The 18,784-nt window shown below is 47.9% G+C and overlaps 1 protein-coding gene across 4 annotated transcripts in view; it reads right to left on the minus strand.

The window, feature by feature from the left end:
• Window positions 1-794: 794 nt before the first annotated feature.
• Window positions 795-18,784, minus strand: part of LOC128347344 (protein Wnt-4-like) — a 52,924-nt gene continuing 34,934 nt past the window's right edge. For 3 of the 4 annotated variants that reach the window (XM_053301829.1, XM_053301827.1, XM_053301828.1), the window contains exons 3-6: window positions 6,494-6,732; window positions 4,545-4,676; window positions 3,382-3,524; window positions 795-1,711 (exon numbers count right to left, since the gene is read on the minus strand). In XM_053301829.1, the coding sequence (XP_053157804.1) occupies window positions 1,244-1,711; window positions 3,382-3,524; window positions 4,545-4,676; window positions 6,494-6,617 (867 nt within the window). In that variant the 5' untranslated portion in view covers window positions 6,618-6,732 and the 3' untranslated portion in view covers window positions 795-1,243. Of the gene's footprint in view, window positions 1,712-3,381; window positions 3,525-4,544; window positions 4,677-6,493; window positions 6,733-7,731; window positions 7,848-18,784 lie in introns of those variants that run through there. The other variant, XM_053301830.1, reaches the window with a different exon arrangement.

Here is an 18,784-nt window from a genome sequence, read left to right on the forward strand (position 1 = left end):
CTACACGGGGCCAATGAAAACAACATACAAGCAAGCCCCACTGATGCAAGAGGGAAACAGTGTTCCCTCTCAAGGCGCCTCGACCACAACAGGCAGCTGGGTTTCAATCAACCAACCTTTGGCTGCAAACAATGAGCATGCAAGAACCAGCAGCCCTTCAAGTGGCGCCCACTGCCATACTTTTTCCTCCATGCCCCCGCATCGCATACAGTTTGAAGCTGTAAAGATAGGGAATAAGATAGCTGTAGGAAGATCTCAGCAGCACGTGGAGGCAAGGCACAAGAAGGGTCCCATGCCTCCGTGATACTCTTCCTCTTCTGTGCCATGTGCAAAATTGAGGAAGTGAGTGCCTTGATTTCAGTTGGGGGGGAGGGTTTGACTCCCAGTCAGGGACCGGCACTCAACCCTTCGGGGACCGGCAGCGGTCCAGGGACCGGTGGTTGAGAAACACTGCTCTATACAAACATAAAGTTCCCTGTCCAGGATAAGTTCAAATAAGTTCTACATTTTCTGAAGAAGCCAGCTGTCTGCTGATTGGCTGGGGTTTGCAATGGCTAAGTTCACTTGTCCAGTCCTATCCCCTGAGCAATTGGGGGGCTCTTTTAAATTTGAATTTCCTTTTAAAAATAAATAAAGCAATGAACAAAAGTGTACATGAATAAATGGACCTGCTGCATTAATTTTTTTTTTTTTTTAAGAAAGGTTCCTGACATTTGGGGTGAGCAAGAAAACAGACAGCTCTGGTCAGTATTTGAAACCATAAGAAATGCATCTGTTGAATGTGTTGTGAAGACCAGAGGAACCTGGGCTCACACCACAGCAGAATGGAGTGCTCGGTCCTGTTAAAACCTACATCTGCACCCACTCCTAAGATACACCAGTCCAGATTTCCCACACAGAAGATGCTCACATTCATGTGCATGTGCACGCGCACACACACCCTTCTTTAGTAAAGTTATTTTATTCCTAACAGGTAAAAGCTTAGCTGATGCCATGCCATGTGTTCAGTCCTGTGTCCAAAATACAATGCCAAGAAAAGGAAGAGAAACCAAACATCTTGGATTGTTGCTACATTTGCCAGAGAGATGCTACTACATGCATGCTCATGAGATGTGCACCTGTCAAGTGCTCAGGCCCATTTCTTTGGGTCTGGCAAGTGGGTTTCTCCCCTTGCGAACCACTCGCCTCCTGTCCTCTTGCTTCCACTCCACCATTTCCGTCAGTGTGGCTCCCCTGCCTTCTCCTATCGACAGCGGTGGACCTCCACCAGGTGCCGGCATTGCCTGCACTTGACTGCGCAGCACCAGCGGAACTTGCAGCTGCACCTCTCGACCACCTCCGCCTGGGCTGTGCGGAAGCCGCGCCCACAGCACAGGAGCTCGCAGCCATCCAGGGCAGGGGAGGTCCGGTTGCACTGGCGCCCCGAAGTGCCAAAGATCCCACCATGTGGATCCCAGTTGCAGAAATCGGGGCTGCTCACCAAGTAGACCAAGTCCTGAGTGGCATACGGTTTGAAGTGGGAACTCTTGGGCACTAGCAGCTTGCGGGAGCCCACCCGCTTCAGATGCACTTCGGTGGCACCTTCAAATTTCTCCTTCAGCAGGTTGCCCACTTTGCGAAATGGCGGCATGACCTTCCAGCAAGTGCGGACCTCGCAGGAGCCTGACACGCCGTGGCACTTGCACTCCACCTTCATGTGGGACAGAATGGCCTGGAAAGCAAAGCAAAGCACGAGTCCTGTGGCATGAGCAAGCTCAATGCGACACCAGCATTTATGGGCTGTAGCCCTCTTCCAGACCAGATGCAGGAAGCTCTCTCTTAAATTGGCAGGCATGGATAAAATGACTCATGGATAAAATGAGGGGTGGGAATTATTATTTTATTTTATTTTATTTTATTTTATTTTGATTTCTATACCGCCCTTCCAAAAATGGCTCAGGGCGGTTTACACAGAGAAATAACAAACAAATAAGATGGAACCCTGTCCCCAATGGGCTCACATTCTAAAAAGAAACATAAGATAGACACCAGCAACAGTCACTGGAGTTACTGTGCTGTGGATGGATAGGGCCAGTTACTCTCCCCCTGCTAAATAAAGAAATAAATGTTTACCATACAGGGGCGTATCTAGGGTGGGGCAGGCAGGGCACGTGCCCCGGGCGCCACTTGAAGGGGGCACCATTTTAAAAAATTAAAAAAATAATTAAAAATGGTCGCCGAAAACAAAATGGCCACCACGCATGCTCAAATGGCCTCTGTGAGGCCCTAGTCCATGCCAGACCTCACAGAGGCCATTTGAGCATGCGTGGTGCCCCCCATTTTGTTTTCAGAAGCCATTTTTAAAAAAAAATTTAATGGCCACCGCACATGCTCAAATGGTCCCTGCGAGGCTCTAGAGGCCAGCAGGGGGAGGGGGAACTTTTACAGACCCCCCCCCCCAGCCTTTAGGAAGCCCCCCAAAGGGGCTACAGGTATTTTTTTTTTAATTAATATAATATAAGTCACTGTACACATGTTTCGTTTGGCATGATGTACAGAGAATCAGGGTTTGTGAATACTGAGCTGAACCTTATGAGCTAGGATTGTATTCATTTGCTTCTTGTGATAAGTGAGTTAAATGTGATGTCTTAATAATATGGCTGTTAATGGTGAGTTTGTCTTTGAATCAGTGTGAAATCCATAGTATTAAGGCCCACTGGGAGTTTCTTGCTCTCTTTCTCTCATTTTAACTGTCTTTCTGAAATCCTAGAATATATTCCATGCAGTGAGTTTACTTTGCATATCCTTTAATTATTTTCAGAGTATCTGGGAAAAGTCAAATTCTCCATTTATTTTAAAAACTTATGTAATAGTGATAATGCAATGCATAATAGAGAATTAAACAGGCACTTCTGTTTAGTTTTCCAAGTACACCTCCACATAGTATTTGGGTATTTCATGAGCCCCAGCATACCCAAATTTGTAGTTTTCCAGCATTTTTTGGTCTGGCTACGTCCACTGCTAAATAGTTTTTGAAATATTGAAAGATTAATGTGCTTGACTTGTATTTTTCATCTGATATTATGGTAAAGTTATCTGAAAGATGGGTGTCAGATGTTTGGACAGGGGGCGCAATTTCAGTGCTTGCCGTAGGCGCTATTTTCCCTAGATACGCCTCTGTTACCATATCATAGTTCAGGGGTCCCAACCTTTTCTTAAAAAAAGTATACCCCTTCTGTTGCAAAACTTCAACTCAGGTAGCCAGTGAGAGAGTGAGTATGAGTATGAATATATGCATACACTCACAAGCTTTGCTTATCTCACCTGCCTTGCGATGAAGCACTTCACCTGATAGACCAGCTCAGTGGGTCCCTCCTTTAGAACTGCTATTGACTTTCTTACCTTTCTCCCAGCTTCATTGTTGTGCAAGTTCATTAGTGCTCTACTGGAAGACACTCCACGGCTCCGCTCTGGGGTGTCCACGAAGGCCTGAGAGAAGGTGATGCCATAGGACAAGTTATCAGAGCAGCCTGACCACTGGAACCCTGTTGGGTTAGGGAAGAAGAAGTCCATGAGCAGGGCTGGTTTTTCTTGATCCCCCCCCCCCAAATAAGATAAAACCAATATTCTGAAAAAGCTGAATTCTGCACCCTATAAAATTAGACAACTTTGCCTGTATTCTCTGATTTTGCTAAACATATTCCACAGTTTTATCATTCTGCACAATTTATTCTGGATTTTCTAGTCATGTCAAAGGGAAAGGAGTTACTTAGGACACTGAACTCCCAGCCCCTGGCTGAATAGGTCATTGAGCAAGCCCTTTGGCTTCTGAGATTGTACTAGATTTTACTGTGAGGGGAGGAAAGCTGGTCTTGTGGTAGCAAGCATGACTTGTCCCCATAGCTAAGCAGGGTCTGCCCTGGTTGCATATGAATGGGAGACTTGATGTGTGAGCACTGCAAGATATTCCCCTCAGGGGATGAAGCCGCTCTGGGAAGAGCATCTAAGTTCCAAGTTCCCTCCCTGGCTTCTCCAAGATAGGGCTGAGAGAGATTCCTGCCTGCAACCTTGGAGAAGCCGCTGCCAGTCTGTGAAGACAATACTGAGCTAGATAGACCAATGGTCTGACTCAGTATATGGCCGCTTCCTATGTTCCTACTTTTCTGATATTTTTTTTTAAACTAAACTTTACTCCTCGCACACTTTCAAACATATTTTTGTTTGAGGGGCTAGAAACTTGCTTTTTTTTTAAGCAAAAGCAAAGATTTTTAAGAAATGAAATTCTACAGCCAATATCACATTCTGCAGCCTTTCTGTATTCCTGTAAATCTGAAGCATGGAAGACACAGAACCTGAAAGACCCATGGTGTCTATACAGAGGTCAGGTAGGGACTTCTAACCCTCTGCTTCTTATGGCGAACAGGTCTCCCTGCCCAGCCTTATACTTGCATGTTGCAAGAAGGATCAGCCGGTCCCCAGGTTGAAGCTTTCTTTTGCTCATTCTGTGCTCTACTCCACAACCCAGGGCAGGACTGCTACTTCCCTCCAGCTATATTTCCTGTTACCTTCAGGGCTGATTCCTCTGATCTTGCGATCACATCCACACTTTTCCAGTTCACCCCGGCTGCAGGCCCGGGTCACCGCAAAAGCAATCGCGGCGGAGGAGATAGCATGAACAAAGGCTGATTCCCGTGTACCTGCAGCAAAGGATTTATATTGACACATAAAAGCCCATTCTCAACATTTTGCCGTCCTCTAGGGCAGGGATTCTCAACATTGGGTCCCCAGACGTTATTGGACTTCGGCTCCCATAATCCCCGACCAAAGGCCACTGGGGCTGGGGATTATGGGAGTTGAAGTCCAATAACATCTGGGGACCCAACGTTGAGAATCCCTGCTCTAGGGTGACCAAAACACAGAACCCAGGATAGGGCTAAGCTGGTCAGAAGGGGCAGACCTGATTCTCAAGCTGAGCAAGGTCATCGGGATCAAGGAGCAAATGTAGCCCCCACCCAGAGGTGCACCTAGGTAATTTTGGACGCTGGACCTAAAGGCCTTTGGAGCCCCCCCACCCGCTGCAAGTTAAGCATCATTTTTTAACATATAGGTTCTCGAGGGCACAAACCACACCACTCAGGACATACTCAAGAGGATTTGGGGTGCCCCAGGGGGTGTGGAGGCCCTAGACTTTGGCCCTAAAGTCCAAGGGTAAGAGTGCATCTGCCCCCACCCTCCCCAGTTGTGTCCCTGAGATTTACTTTCCCCCATAGAAGGGAACCATTGCCCCTCACTCCTCCTGAGAAAAGTACAATGCCAAACCTGGGAACACTATTGTGGTGAGGGCAAACCCTGCTTTATACCCCCCTGCAAGGGATGATCCCAGAGGCATTGCTAGGTACTCAAAAGATCTGGGGCCCAGGCCCACAACCCCTCTTTTGATCGTTCTATTCCATCATGCCACCCTCAAGAATAAATACTAACGCCTTATCCCCAAAGGGAAATGGAAGCGACAAGCATCTGTTTTGCTCCCAGAGTAGCACCTTTTAGGAAGGAGACGGAGATGAGAAGCTATCATTGCTGCTGGGGCAGCAGCAGCAGTGGTGACCACCCATGCACCCACGCATTTGAGAAGGAAGTGGCTGGTGAGATTCGGGGCTCTGAGTTGTTATTCATTGGGGGCCTGAGCCCCATGGGCCACCCCCTTTTTATGCCCCTAGGTGATCCAGCTCCCACTGACTGATTCCTCGGAGGTAAGTATGTATGTGTGCGTGCGTGCAATGTGTCCATCAAAGGTCTACAGAGATGCATCACATATATGCGTGCGTACACACACACACACTTCTATGTTGCGAGGACCTTGCAGTATACAAGCCTTTCCATTACAATAATAGGCATTTTGCTAGTGTCTTGTAAAAAGGAATGATTCCCCCCAAAATGTCATCTATTCTTTGCAACGGTCAGACATAAGAATCTCACTGAAACGCTACCAAGCACATTGAACCAGCATGAATTCCAAGATGGCAGAGTAAATCATTCAGCAAGTTGCTACTAGGAATGCATAATATATTTTGCTACAAATCTACTCTCCTGGCAAGAACACATCCCTTCTGCGAGGCCTTTTTGGACTGATGGGGACATCTAGAGAGGATGCATCAGCAAGCATTTTGTAGAAAAAGGGAAACAACTAATCTCCCTCTTCTTTCTTTGTGTGGTTAATCAAGGCGTTCCAGAGACAACCACTACCCTGAGGTTTGGACCAGGGACTTCCCAGTCCACATCTCCTTCTCTTAACCACAACACTACATTATCATAGCAGCATGAAGTTCTGTTATCAGACATTTGTAACTCTGGTGTTCTGCTGTAGGAGAAGGTGTATTTGGTTTAGTTTCTGTGCCAGATGAGGGTTCCTTTGGGGGTTAGTCTGAGACTTAAGCTGATTTGAAGAGCCTTTGATTTGGGCAGGTGACACCAAAGACAAGGCTTCTTGCACCCACCACCACTCACGATGTCTGACCTTGTAGAATAACTTTCCCGAAGACCTGCAGTGCCTGCAAGGTAGAACAATTCCAGCGGCGGTTGCGGAACTGGTGCTGGCACTCTTCAAGGGCCACCTCAGCACCCCGCTTCACTGAGTCCATGGCCTCCACCTGGAGATAGCATATCCTCACTTGCTCCTCTGACAAGCCCTTGAGGTTTTCACAGGCACTGGGATCCCACAGAAGCCCTCGAAGGGAAGGCTGCTTGGCCAAATACCTGCCCCCAAAGAGAAAAGTTTTGATAGTTCTCAGTTTTTAGCTTTAAGAATTTAATTTGGAATTTTAAAAGCTAATTATGATTGTGGTTGCTAGCTTGGATTTTTAACTTGGTTAATTTTATTAGTCTGGTTTTATATTGGAACTGTTTTATAAATGTCGTGAGCTGCCCCAAGCAGTAATGAAATATATTTATAAATAAAGTGATGGAGGCTGGATTGTTAAACAGCTTCTGGAGAATAACCAGCCCCTGCCCTCAGACATATGATTACCTACCCCCATCTTTCTGGGAAGAATTCTTCTCGCGCAGAAGTGGCCGTACCTTAGTTGAGACAAGATGAGGCATTCACCTCAGGTTTGGGGTCCCTTGAATGGTGGCAACATGGGAGGAGGAGTGCTCTAACCTACCTCACAGGGTTGTTGTGAGGATAAACTCAAGTATGTAGTACACCACTCTGGGCTCCTTGGAGGAAGAGCGGGATATAAATGTAAAAATAAATAAATAAATAAATAAATAAATAAATAAATAAATAAATAAATGGTGTAGCTCCAATAAATGTCAACGGGGCTTGCACAGGAGAACTTCCCAGCAGATGATGCCCCATGTTAAGAAGTGCCGTTTGGAACATCCACCTGAGGTACCAAAACACCTTTCTATTTGGATTCACCACCTCAAATAGCAGGATATGAATTCGACAAATATTTATATACCGCTTCTCAACAAATGTTCCCAAAACAGTTCACATAGATATAAATACATACATTAAAATGGCTCCCTGTCCTCAAAGGGCTCACAATGTAAAAAAGAAACATAAGATAGACACCAGCAACAGCCACTGGAGGGATGCTGTGCTGATGGATAGGGCCAGTTGCTTTCTCCCTGCTCAGTAAAGAGAATCACCACTTCAATAAAGATAATCATCAAAGGTGCCTCTTTGCTCAGTTAGCAGGGGACTTTCCCCCCTTTGCTCAATTAGCAGGGGAAATATCTAGGACCTACCTGTAGTCCTGTTTTGGAGTCCTTAGTTTCCTGTGAAATCCACAGATAGAAAGCAGGGCCCTCCCACTCCCAATCCTGAAGCACCTTTAGACGGTGATGGCAACTTGACAGCAGGGCATACTTACAGCCAGGACACAGCAAGGGCATGGTGCACCAAAACCAGCATCCAGCACAGGTGGTGACTTCCCATCTTGCCACTTGTCAAACCCTCCCACCCACCCCCTGCTTCACCTTCCCTCCCCAACTCCGCTGAAGGGCTAATCCAAGATCAGTCCAGCTGGGTAGAAGGCAAGTATCCCTGCCCACTTTGCAACCATGAGGCGTCTCTGAGTGCCCATCAGCACACATCCCATGCCTGGAGAGAGGAACCGTCCCAGGTTAGCACAAGACACACACATCCATGCCGACACCTCCTTCCTTCCAGAATTGGGAGGCATCCATTGCCGAGTCCTGAGCCAGCGACTCCAGCCAGGCCTCCCACAAAGGGTCGAGGAAAGATTCACGTCTCTGGATTGCAAAAAAGAAAACAGCCGTTGGCCCAGCAGTTGGTCAAGTAGCTTCTTTTTATGCCCACGCTTGGGAGAGACGCTTTATATGTTCTCTCACACACTCTCTTCTTCAGTCCTCCTCCTCAAAGATTCATGCCATGCACCCCCCCCCCAAATCAATCATGGGCAAAATGCCCAGCTGGGGAAGTAGCTGAGCTCCTGAGCACTCCCAAATCCTGCTGGCACCGTTTGGCTGCTGTTCACTGACACCGCTGGGAGCTCAGTCCTCCTGCTTGCTTGCTTGGCTCAGCTCTTCACCTCTCCCCCAGGCTGATTAAGCACTCAAGCAACGCTCCAGTGCTGGTTCCTAGAGCAAAGGGGAGCTTTGGCTGGCCTGGGGCCTGGCTGTCCCTTTTAGCCTCCTTGGGGATTCTCTCTTGTCTGGCTACTCTGTCCGGGAGATGCCTCTCTTCTATCCTGGGACCCTCATGGTGACAGCAAACACGCAGAACACTGCCTGTTGTTCTCTGGATTCTTTTGCTCATTCCCTGTCAGCCCTTCACAGCCTCAGAGACGCGGTGGGAGACAAAAAGGTGACACCCCTTTACTGAAATGGTCTCTTCCTAGTTGGACCTGTCTGCTTTCCCCCTAATCAAGGATGAGGCACACTACTAAAATTGGGGAGAATTCACACTCTTGAGCTGGGGCGGGGGGGGAGGTAGGACACCCTGATAGAAATTATTTTCTCTGGGAAATCTGGGGCAACTCAAATAAAGTTCAACCCTTGTGTAATCAGTTAGACTGCAGGTAGAACCTCCCTTACAAGCACTACTTACTCCAAATCCCACCCACTCCCTACCCCACCACATTGTATCTGTGATAATGTGACAAAACCATTTCTTAGCCTACTTTCCTTAAGGGAAGTAAGCTTATAAGTAAGCTTATGTGCACCTGGCATTCTGTGTCCATGTGTGTCTCCCCAGTGTTCCCTGTAAGAGGGAATCCCAGATGTTGATGATATCTCCCAGAATCCCCAACTGCAGTGGACTTTGGCTGATGATGCCGGGAGCTGTAGTCAACAACATCTGGGATTTTCTGTTAGAGAGAACACTGGTCCCCACCCTGCACATCAACTTTGCAATGCCCGGACCAATACACACAAAACTGGGTACAGTTGTAGGGACACATAGGGACACCTCAAAAACATAGTTTGTGATGATGTCATCCACCCCAATTCAAGATGGCAGACGCATGCACATTTGAGGTGCATGTGGACTAATTTTTGAACTGCCTAACCTATTTGGACCAAATTTAGTCCAGTTGTAGGGATAGTGAAAGGAAAGTGGGCAGATTAGTGAACAACTTGTTCCTACCTGGAAAGCAACAAGAACAACAGAACATGCTAGCAAATCCTCTTACTAAACAGGACTAAAACAAGAGGTCTACCACAGTCCTGTCTCCCAGTCCCCAACTTCAAACCTCACACCCAGGACCGTAGCTAGGGGAGAGGGGGCCCACCCATGTTCACCCTTCTCTTTGGCGGGCCGGGCCCTCAGAGTGAAGAAGGTAATGAAGAAAATAGGGAGGGGTGGAGCTGTGTTGGCCTCAGGAGCTGGGGGCGTGGGTTCCTCAAACCCTTTCGCTCAGTTATAGCTACACCCCTGTTCACACCCTCTGTTTTTCTCTTCATCTCTTCATATGCCCCAACAGACTAGTTTACTCAGAATAATCTTTCTCAGTTTGCTGCTACCTGCCCCTGGTAAATCACTGTCCCTATTGGGGGATGCCTTTTATGAACGATGCTAGTGTCAGTTGACAGAGTTGTCACCAATCCCCAGCTTACAGCCCCTGCCTTTCTGGACCACTAGGAGTTCCCTATTCAAGAAGGAGGAAATACTTCTGATGTATGTAACTTGCATGTGCATTAGCACAATGGCATCATGCAGTGCACATCCTCCCATTTCACATGCTGCAGTTAAACAGGTTTATTTCATACGGTGAAATATATTCTGTTAGATGGGAGCCTATTTCAAAGTAAGAACTGACTCTACTCTGACTTTGCCTCTGCTACCTGGGCAAAGAGGCCTCTGAGAATGTGGGGAGGACTCTCTTATGTTTCGCTGGGAGAGAGCAACTATTCCCCGCTATTCATCCCAGTGCAATGCTCCTCTCAGTGGCTGTTGCTGGTGTCTTACTTGGGTTTCTTTTTCAGATGTTGAGACTTTGGGGACGGAACCATCTTCTCATTCCTTTTGCAATGTAAATCACTTTGTAAACTCTTTTGTGGAAAAACAGTATATACATAGAACATATTTATTCTGGAAAGTAGGCTAAAAATTAGATTCTAGAAATTTTGGGCATATTTTACTGGGAGGATCTCTTGCACAGCCCTCATGGAAATGGGCGAAAGCTGTGCACCTCCCATTCATAGTGCTTGTATGTAGTGTATAACTGGCAGGCTAGAGAAGAGGAGGGATCCCAGGATACACAAGGCAACTATCTCTGTTTTCATCAGTGACATTTGGGAGGGTGTGTCTCCGTATGGGTTTGTATCTGATGGTAATTATTATTATTATTTCCAGATATCATGAACACCAAGTCCCAGAGACATGTCAGGATCTGCAGCTCCCAGCACACCTCGACACACCCCAGTAGTCTGGTTTTACCTGCTGCCAATTCAAACAAGGGGATGAAGAAACTCAGGAAAGCCCTGCTGCTTTCCCTACAGAGTTAAGGCCACACAATGCTGCTCACGGACACAGTGTGGGGCTCTATTACCCACCAGCAATGAACAACCGAGGGGCTGAGAAACCATAAGAGGTAGGTAGGCCTGAATCTTGCATTGACAGCAAGGATGGATGAGCGAAAGTTCTCCAAGCCACCCATAGCAAAGCTCCCATGGACTCAGCAAAGTGTGTGAGCCTCAGGTAGCTCTTAGCTTTGGAGGACCTTGAACAAGCCTCATTTGAAATGTCTCCCTGGTTTTGAGGGTGTTACTACATACAGGGGTGGGCATAGCGAATTAAGTGAATCAGGGGTGTGGCCGGGGAGTGGGGGGGCCCATGATCACCCCTCTCCCCAGCCGCTCCTCAGAGTGAGGCAGATAATGAAGGAAATAGGGAGGGGGCGGAGCTGGGGGCCCCTCAGGAACTGGGGCCTGGGTTCTTTGAACCCGTCCGCTCAATGATAGCTGCACCCCTGAAGTAAATACTCTTGCCAGCCTTAAAAGCCAGGTTTTGACTTCTTGTTAACATGCCGCACAGTCTCTTCTAAATGTTTCCTTTTGGAATGCCTTGCAGCGGGAGCCTAGGAGTGGCGGTCTCTTGTTAGGGTTCCAAACTCTCCCAGATTGGCCTGGATTGGAGTCTCCAGGAATTAAAGGTGACCTCCTGGTGACTTTTGAAAGCAATCCCGGAGAGGTTTGAATGGCGTGGGGAAAAATATCGGGGGGCGGGGGGATCCTCCAGAAATTGCTTCGGTCAGAGTTGGCAGCTCCCCCTCTTTTGTGAGCTGGTGTCATGTCATGGCTTCGTCGGGGAGCCACCATGGGCCAGCTCAGGGCCTCCCTGATTCCAATCTTGCCGCAGCCACAAACTCACACAGTGGCCTTGGGCAAGCTACTGTTTTCACAGTGGCTCTTGAACTATGGGGGAGAAGGAGACGGGCTGACTGTGTTGCATGGGAGGGGCTGGGGCAGCTCAAGGGTAGAGAACATGGTTGGCCTGCAGCAGGAGCATAACTATAATAGGGCCAGGGGAGACAGTTGTCTGGGGGCCCACTGCCTTGGGGGGCCCCCAGAGGAAAGTCACATGACTGACTCCCCCAGCTGCGCAACTGTCCGGGGCTTCCTTCAGTTGTATTCATCCTCCGAAATCGATGTGACTGTTAAGACCTGGAGCTACCAGAACAGCATGTCCTTCTCTAGTGCCATTAAATGACTTGCATCGTCCACAACTGACAAAACCTTGTAAAAAATAATTTAGGATGATGTTCTATTGTGGCACATAGGTTATATAGATATATAAATTTATATATATAAACTCTGCTTTTTGTTACCACTATTCAGCCTCATTTAAGATTTCTTTACTTCATGAGCTGAGCTTCGGTGGTTGGGGCGGATTTTAAAATCTTGTCTCTGGGCCCACTCCGACCTTGCTACGCCCCTGGCCTGCAAAAAGTCACCAGTGCAATCCCTGGAGCCTTTAGATAGGACTGGGACCCCTGGAGAGGAGCTGCTGTCCATCAGCGTAGATCAGTGGCTCCCACCCTGGGTTCCTCCAGAAGCTGTTGAACAACAACTCCCATCACCCTCCGCCACAATAAATTGTAGCTGGGGATGATGGGAGTTGTAGTTTAGCAACCTCTGGAGGAACCCAGGTTGGGAACCATTGGTGTAGTAGATGATAGTGAGCTAGATGGCTTGACTCAGTATTAGACACCTTCCTATGTTATGTGGGAAAGGACTGTAGCTCAGCGGAAAAGCATCTGTTTTGCATGCAGAAAGCCCCAGGTTCAGTCCCTGGCCTCTCCAGGTAGGGCTGGGCTGGGCTGTCTGTGAGGGTACCAACAGGATTTCCTGTGCCCAGAACACTGTGTGTGAATTGGGTCCCCCATCACCAACGTACTGGCAAGAGCTGCTGCTTGGGGACAAAGTTCTAGAACTGCAACTTACCAATACGGGGAGGGGACAGTGTGCATGTGTGCCTGCATGCACACTCTTCACTCGGGTCTGAGTGCTTCTGGGCTGGCTGCTGGGTGCAGAACTCACAGTCCCAGAGCAACATGTGTGTGCTTTGTCTTTTCCTTTTTTTTTAACATAAGGTAAATCTGCCTCAGCAGCTCCAGGGGAAAGGAAAGATCGATCACTTCACATTCTCTCAACATCCTCTCTGTTGGTTTAGCACGTTTAATTTAGTTGCTGATGAGATTGCAGGGAGATAATATTATTGTGGGGGGGACACCAAATATTAAAAACCCTTCTACCAATTTTTTGTAACTTACTGCAAACTGAAGCAAAGAACGAAGGCATGATTTGACAGCTCCTCCGCCAGTTGTGTTTCTGGGAGTCAACCACCTTCTTTCCACTTTTAAAGTGAGGGGAGGGGGAGGGGGGGGGAGAGTCACTAAAGCAGATGCTACAGCCGAGGCCTGTAGCCTTACAGTGAGATCCTGTCAGGATGTTGACTCAGCAGTCAGTCCTGTTGTGTGCAATGAAACTGGTTCCTTGGGGAGGGGGCTTAGCATTGCAGCCTGCTCCACGTTGCTGGTTATAGTTTGAAATGAATGCAGTGCTGGTATAGTGTGCCAGTTTAGAAACAACTCGGGGACCCTCCTTCTCCCCATTCTGGACCACTTCTTTCCTCTCTTTGCTCTCAGAATTGCTTGTGAGTTGATGTGTTCATCATTACCTTATTAATTGAAAAGGGACCATTTTTGCAGCAAAGCACTACTCCAGGGATTGGTGTGTGTGTGTTGCTGACATGACAGGAGGCCAGCTGAACACTGTTGCACTTCTTTGCTTTCTGCACATAAGGTCAACATAACATGGTTATCTTGGGCTGCATTCACACAATCATGGTGATTCTGGTTAACTCTTTAACTTGGATCACTGAGCCCTGCAGGGCTGATTGTGAGAACCCAGAGTTTCTGGGCATCCTGGTCAAATCTCAATCTGTGGTTAAACCACATATAACCAGGATACGTTAAATGCATTTTAACCACTGTGGTTTGATCAGGATTGCCCGGAAACTCTGGGTTCTCACCAGGAGAGTAGCTATAATTGAGCAAACACAGGCCCCCTCTCCCCTAGCTATGCCCCTGGTTCTCACAATCAGCAGTGTAGGGCTCAGCGATCCTGTTTAACTCTTTAACCAGAATCACCATGATTGTGTGAACACAGCCTTTGAAATACAAGTGGGGTGTGTGTGTGTGTGTGTGCAGGGGCGTAGCTAGGAGAGAGGGGGCCTGTGTTCATCCCTCTCTCTGACCTCCCCCCCCCGAGTGAGGGAGATAATGAAGAAAATAGGGAAGGAAGGAGCTGGAGGGCCCTCAGGAGTTGGGGGCCCGTGTTCTTTGAACCCCTTTGGTCAATTATAGCTACGCCCCTGTGTGTGTGTGTACACAGGGGTGGGTGGGTTGGGGGGCTCACTGTACAGTGCGTGAGCAACCTATGTTGGAGGAAGGAATAATAAAGTTAAGGCTACTTGTGCTTGGTTGTATTGTGGCAGGAAGGAACTGCTGGTGTAACACAGTGCCACCTTAATTGCGATACCCAATATATCCCTCAGTGCTGCTCTGTCCTGCAGCAGGTCCAACAGCTGTGGCCAGTGAGCAAGTGAAAGTACAGCCGGCCTCTTCCCTCCCCGCTCCAGGCCCTTCTCACCCCTCCAGGGTGTGCCTCTCATCAGAGGCACTCTTACCCCTGGACTTCCAGGCCAAAGTCCAGGGCCTCCATCCACACCCCCTGGGGGCCCGCAAATCCTCTTTAGTCTGTCCTGAGTGGTGTGGTCACCGTGCTGCCAGCCCACACTGCGCCAGACAGCCAAGCGTGACTGTGACTGGCGTTGGGCACCGAGCATGACCTCTGCTTTAGAGACAGAGGGGGGGAAGAAATACGTGGGATGGGAATATGTTAAGCTGCGTGTTGAAATGTTTCTGCTAGTGCATATTTGCATAAATATACCTGTTGTATAGTCTTACATTCTTATTTATTTTATTATTATTACATTTTATATCCCGCTCTTCCTCCAAGGAGCCCAGAGCGGTGTACTACATAGTTAGGTTTCTCCTCACAACAACCCTGTGAAGTAGGTCAGGCTGAGAGAGAAGTGACTGGCCCAGAGTCACCCAGCTAGTTTCATGGCTGAATGGGGATTTGAACTCAGGTCTCCACGGTCCTAGTCCAGCACTCTAACCACCACACCACACTGGCTCTCACTTCTTGAGTGTTCAGTTGCTGTTTGTGCCCTCAAGAACCCACATGTTAAAAAACCTGCATGTGGTGTGTGTGTGTGTGTGTGTGTGTGTGTGTGTGTGTGTGTGTGTAGGGGTGTGCGATGCTTAACTTGCAGCTGTGGGGGTGCTCCAAAGGCCTTTAGGTCCATGCTACAAAATGACCTAGGTGCACCTCTGCCTCTCTGCCCACTCCCCCATGCCTCCACTGCTGCAACAGATCAGCCGGCTTCCTCGTTGTCATCTCCTTCCAAAAGGAGGAAGCCAGTCAAGGAGAAGACAAGCACTCCAGGGCAGTCCCAGTACCTGTCTGGGACTTCCTCTTCACTGACTTCCTCTTCTGGAAAGAAGGAGACGAGGAAGCTGGCTAAATGGCTGCAGCAGTGACAGTGGCAGTGTGGGGGTTATGGGGAAAGCAAGGAGGCACCCTGCCACCAATGTTCCCTCTAACAGGGATTCCCAGGTGTTGTGGACTTCAACTCCCAGCATCCCCAGCTGCAATAGCCTTTGCTTGGGGATTATGGGAGTTTTAGTCAACAACATCTGGGAATCCCTGCTAGGGGGAACACTGCCTGATACCTGCGAGCCTCGTATGAGAGGCTCAAACCTTGGTTTGTCTCCAAATCTCGGCCGCCCTGCCTGTCTAAAACCCTGGAGAGCTGTTACCAGTCAGTGACTAACACCGTGACTAAGGCAGTGCGCCCATCGGCAGAGTCTGCAGGGATGCACCGGGAACACATCGACTCCCCAGGCCTCCTAGACTCACTCTGGAGCACAAAAGGGTTAAGACTTCCAAGTACTGCTAATGCACCAGTAGCCCTCTGTAAGAGCAGAAACATATCACTGAGGGTCAGCAATTTGTTTCTGCTCTTACAGAGCACTTCTAGAGTGGAAACATAGAATTATTCATCATCTTATGCAACAGTTGTGAGCAGGTGGAGGAGTTTCCGGTGTGTCCCCACATACTTTATTAGTCATGATGTTAACCAGTGTCGACAAGACCAATGCTATGAGTTGATATAAGGCAACTTCCTTTTTTTCTTCTTAAGAGGGACATTATAAGAGTTCATCAAATTATGCATGGTGTGGAGAAAGATATGTTTTTCTCCCTTTCTCATAGAATTAGAACTTGGGATCATCCAGGGAACAGAATCAGGACAGACAAAAGAAATGATTTCTTCATATAATGTAGCACGCACAATTCACAGGCACATGATGTGATGCTGATTACCAGCTTAGATCACTTTAAAAACAGACTAGACAAAATGCATGGAGGATAGATCTGACAGGGCCTGTTTCAGTCATAACGAAAGTATGTTCAGAATGCTCTGGACATCAGGAAGTTTTTAGTCCGCTTCTCCTCCAGAATGGAGGGTGTGCGTTCACATATTGGCCCAAATTACCCTGAAGACACTGAGAACTTCACACACAATTTGGGTTTTTCAGTGCTCATTCAAGTGTAATCCGATTTATATCTAGGGTTTTTAAAAAATCCACTTTTTGCATCAGTTCTTTGGGGCAACTTTGAATTCCCAGTAAAGCCTGCTGTCTGGGAACGTTCCAGATAATGGGGACCAAACAATAGGAAATGGCCAACACCTTCATACCCTGCTTGTGAGTTTCCAGAGGCATCTGCTGTCCACTATTGGAGACAGAATCCTAGTCTAGATGGACCTTGGTCTGATCCAGCAGGAGCACGCCTATGTTCTTATTGAGATAATAAGTGTTGAACACTTAAAATGCACTACAAAAATAACAGCTATTGTTGTTTGGAAATTGCCTTATATAGCCTGTGCAACCAACACCCATGTTTCCGGCCACAGATGTTTTCTTGTGAGTTTTCATGGAGGGTATAGGCTGTTTCCAGCCATCACTGGCAGATTCCGGGATTTTAAGGGTTTAGGTTCTTGAAAAGGCATGGAAAGTTTGAAGAACAAAGATCCCAGCAACAAGGAAGCAGGGCAAGCGGCTTGTCTCAAAAGAGGACAGGCACTAAAACAAAATTGGATGAGATCAGTGGCTGGGATACCTTTGTATGCTCTCAGGATTTATGGAGAGTCAGCTCATATATATCCCCTAGAGTGTCACCCTCTGAATGGAGGAGGTAGTGTCAGTAGAACAAGGACCATATAGAGAGTGAGAAAGACAAACAAGCAGGGAGATGGTCCATCAGGCAGAGGCTGCAAAGAGAAAGACAAAGAAGGGAGTGAGGAATATCTGTGTGTGTGTGTGTGTGTGTGTACACACACACACACACACCCCTGTGGCACTTTCCCTACAGTAAGAGCCCCAAAGGCCTCTGGCAGAAAAGCATGGGTCTACATTGGCAGCAGAATACAGGGTAGAATGGACTGTACCACTCCAGTCCACAGGAAGGGTATTCATGTTTTAAAATAAATCCTCCCTGCAAGTAGAAAACCCACAAGCTCAGCAGCAGATGGTTGGATGTGAACTTTTCTCCCTGGTACCCTAAAGTTCTACTTGCAGAAATTTTTAATTTTACATAGGGAAACATTTAAAAATGATCGCTGCCACCACACAAACACCCCTATAATTTGAAGTAGTACAACCCAGTCTACTAGCTCAGGTCTCTACCACTTCATTCTGCTGCATATCTAAATCTGGTCTGGCTGGCAGTATCTCTGCCTTCACCAAAAGCACTAGGATGTTTTGGTTTGTGGTATTTGGTTTTGTTTTTAAATCGCAGCTGTGAGAGCCTGATGCAGATCAGGACCGTAGTGTTGTAGAAGGGGGCTTTAATCCTTTGCCTCCATCAGACCCATAGGCGCAATCTGGATTGACCCTCCTCTACAGCACACATATACACCCCTGCCTGCCTGCCTGCCTGCCTGCCTACCTACAGCACATCAGGGCCAAACTATGCATTTCAAGTCATGTGCAGCCCTCCAGCAGCAATTACAGTATTGTTCAAAGTCAGCAAATCTGTCACCTGTTTTATCCCATCCTCCAAAGTGTTCAGGATAGCATAGACCAGGCCTGCTCAGCTTAGGACCCCCAGCTGGTTTTGGACTACAAATCCCATAATCCCCAGCCACAGTGGCCAAATGTCAGGGGTTATGGGAGCTGTAGGCCAACATCTGCAGGAAGGTCAAAGTTGAGTAGCCCTGGCACAGATCAGGGATTCTCAACGTTGGGTCCCCAGATGTTATTAGACTTCAACTCCCATAATCCCCAGCCCCAGTGGCCATTGGTTGGGGATTATGGGAGCTGAAGTCCAATAACATCTGGGGACCCAACGTTGAGAATCCCTGGCACAGATGACACGCACACCACTTTTATCTTCACAACAACCCTGTGGGCTGATTGGCCCACTAAGAGCAACTAGCCCAAAGTCCCACTGTCAGCTTTTTGGTGAAAGGGGGATTTGAACTCAGGTCTCCTTGCTTTAAGGGCACCACTTTTAACTACTGCAAACACCATTTTGATTTTCTGTCTCAGCCACCAAAAATATCTTGGGCTGATTTAAACTGTTGCTATGGTGCAAAGGAGGGGAGGTAGACGGCGAAGTATTTTAGGCTCAAGGCATAAGTAGCTCTAAAGGTCAGAACCAGCACCTCGAATTGCATCTGGAAGCCATAGAGAGCCAGCGCCAA

The sequence above is a fragment of the Hemicordylus capensis genome, chromosome 2 (assembly GCF_027244095.1).
Source record: "Hemicordylus capensis ecotype Gifberg chromosome 2, rHemCap1.1.pri, whole genome shotgun sequence".
NCBI lineage: Eukaryota > Metazoa > Chordata > Lepidosauria > Squamata > Cordylidae > Hemicordylus > Hemicordylus capensis.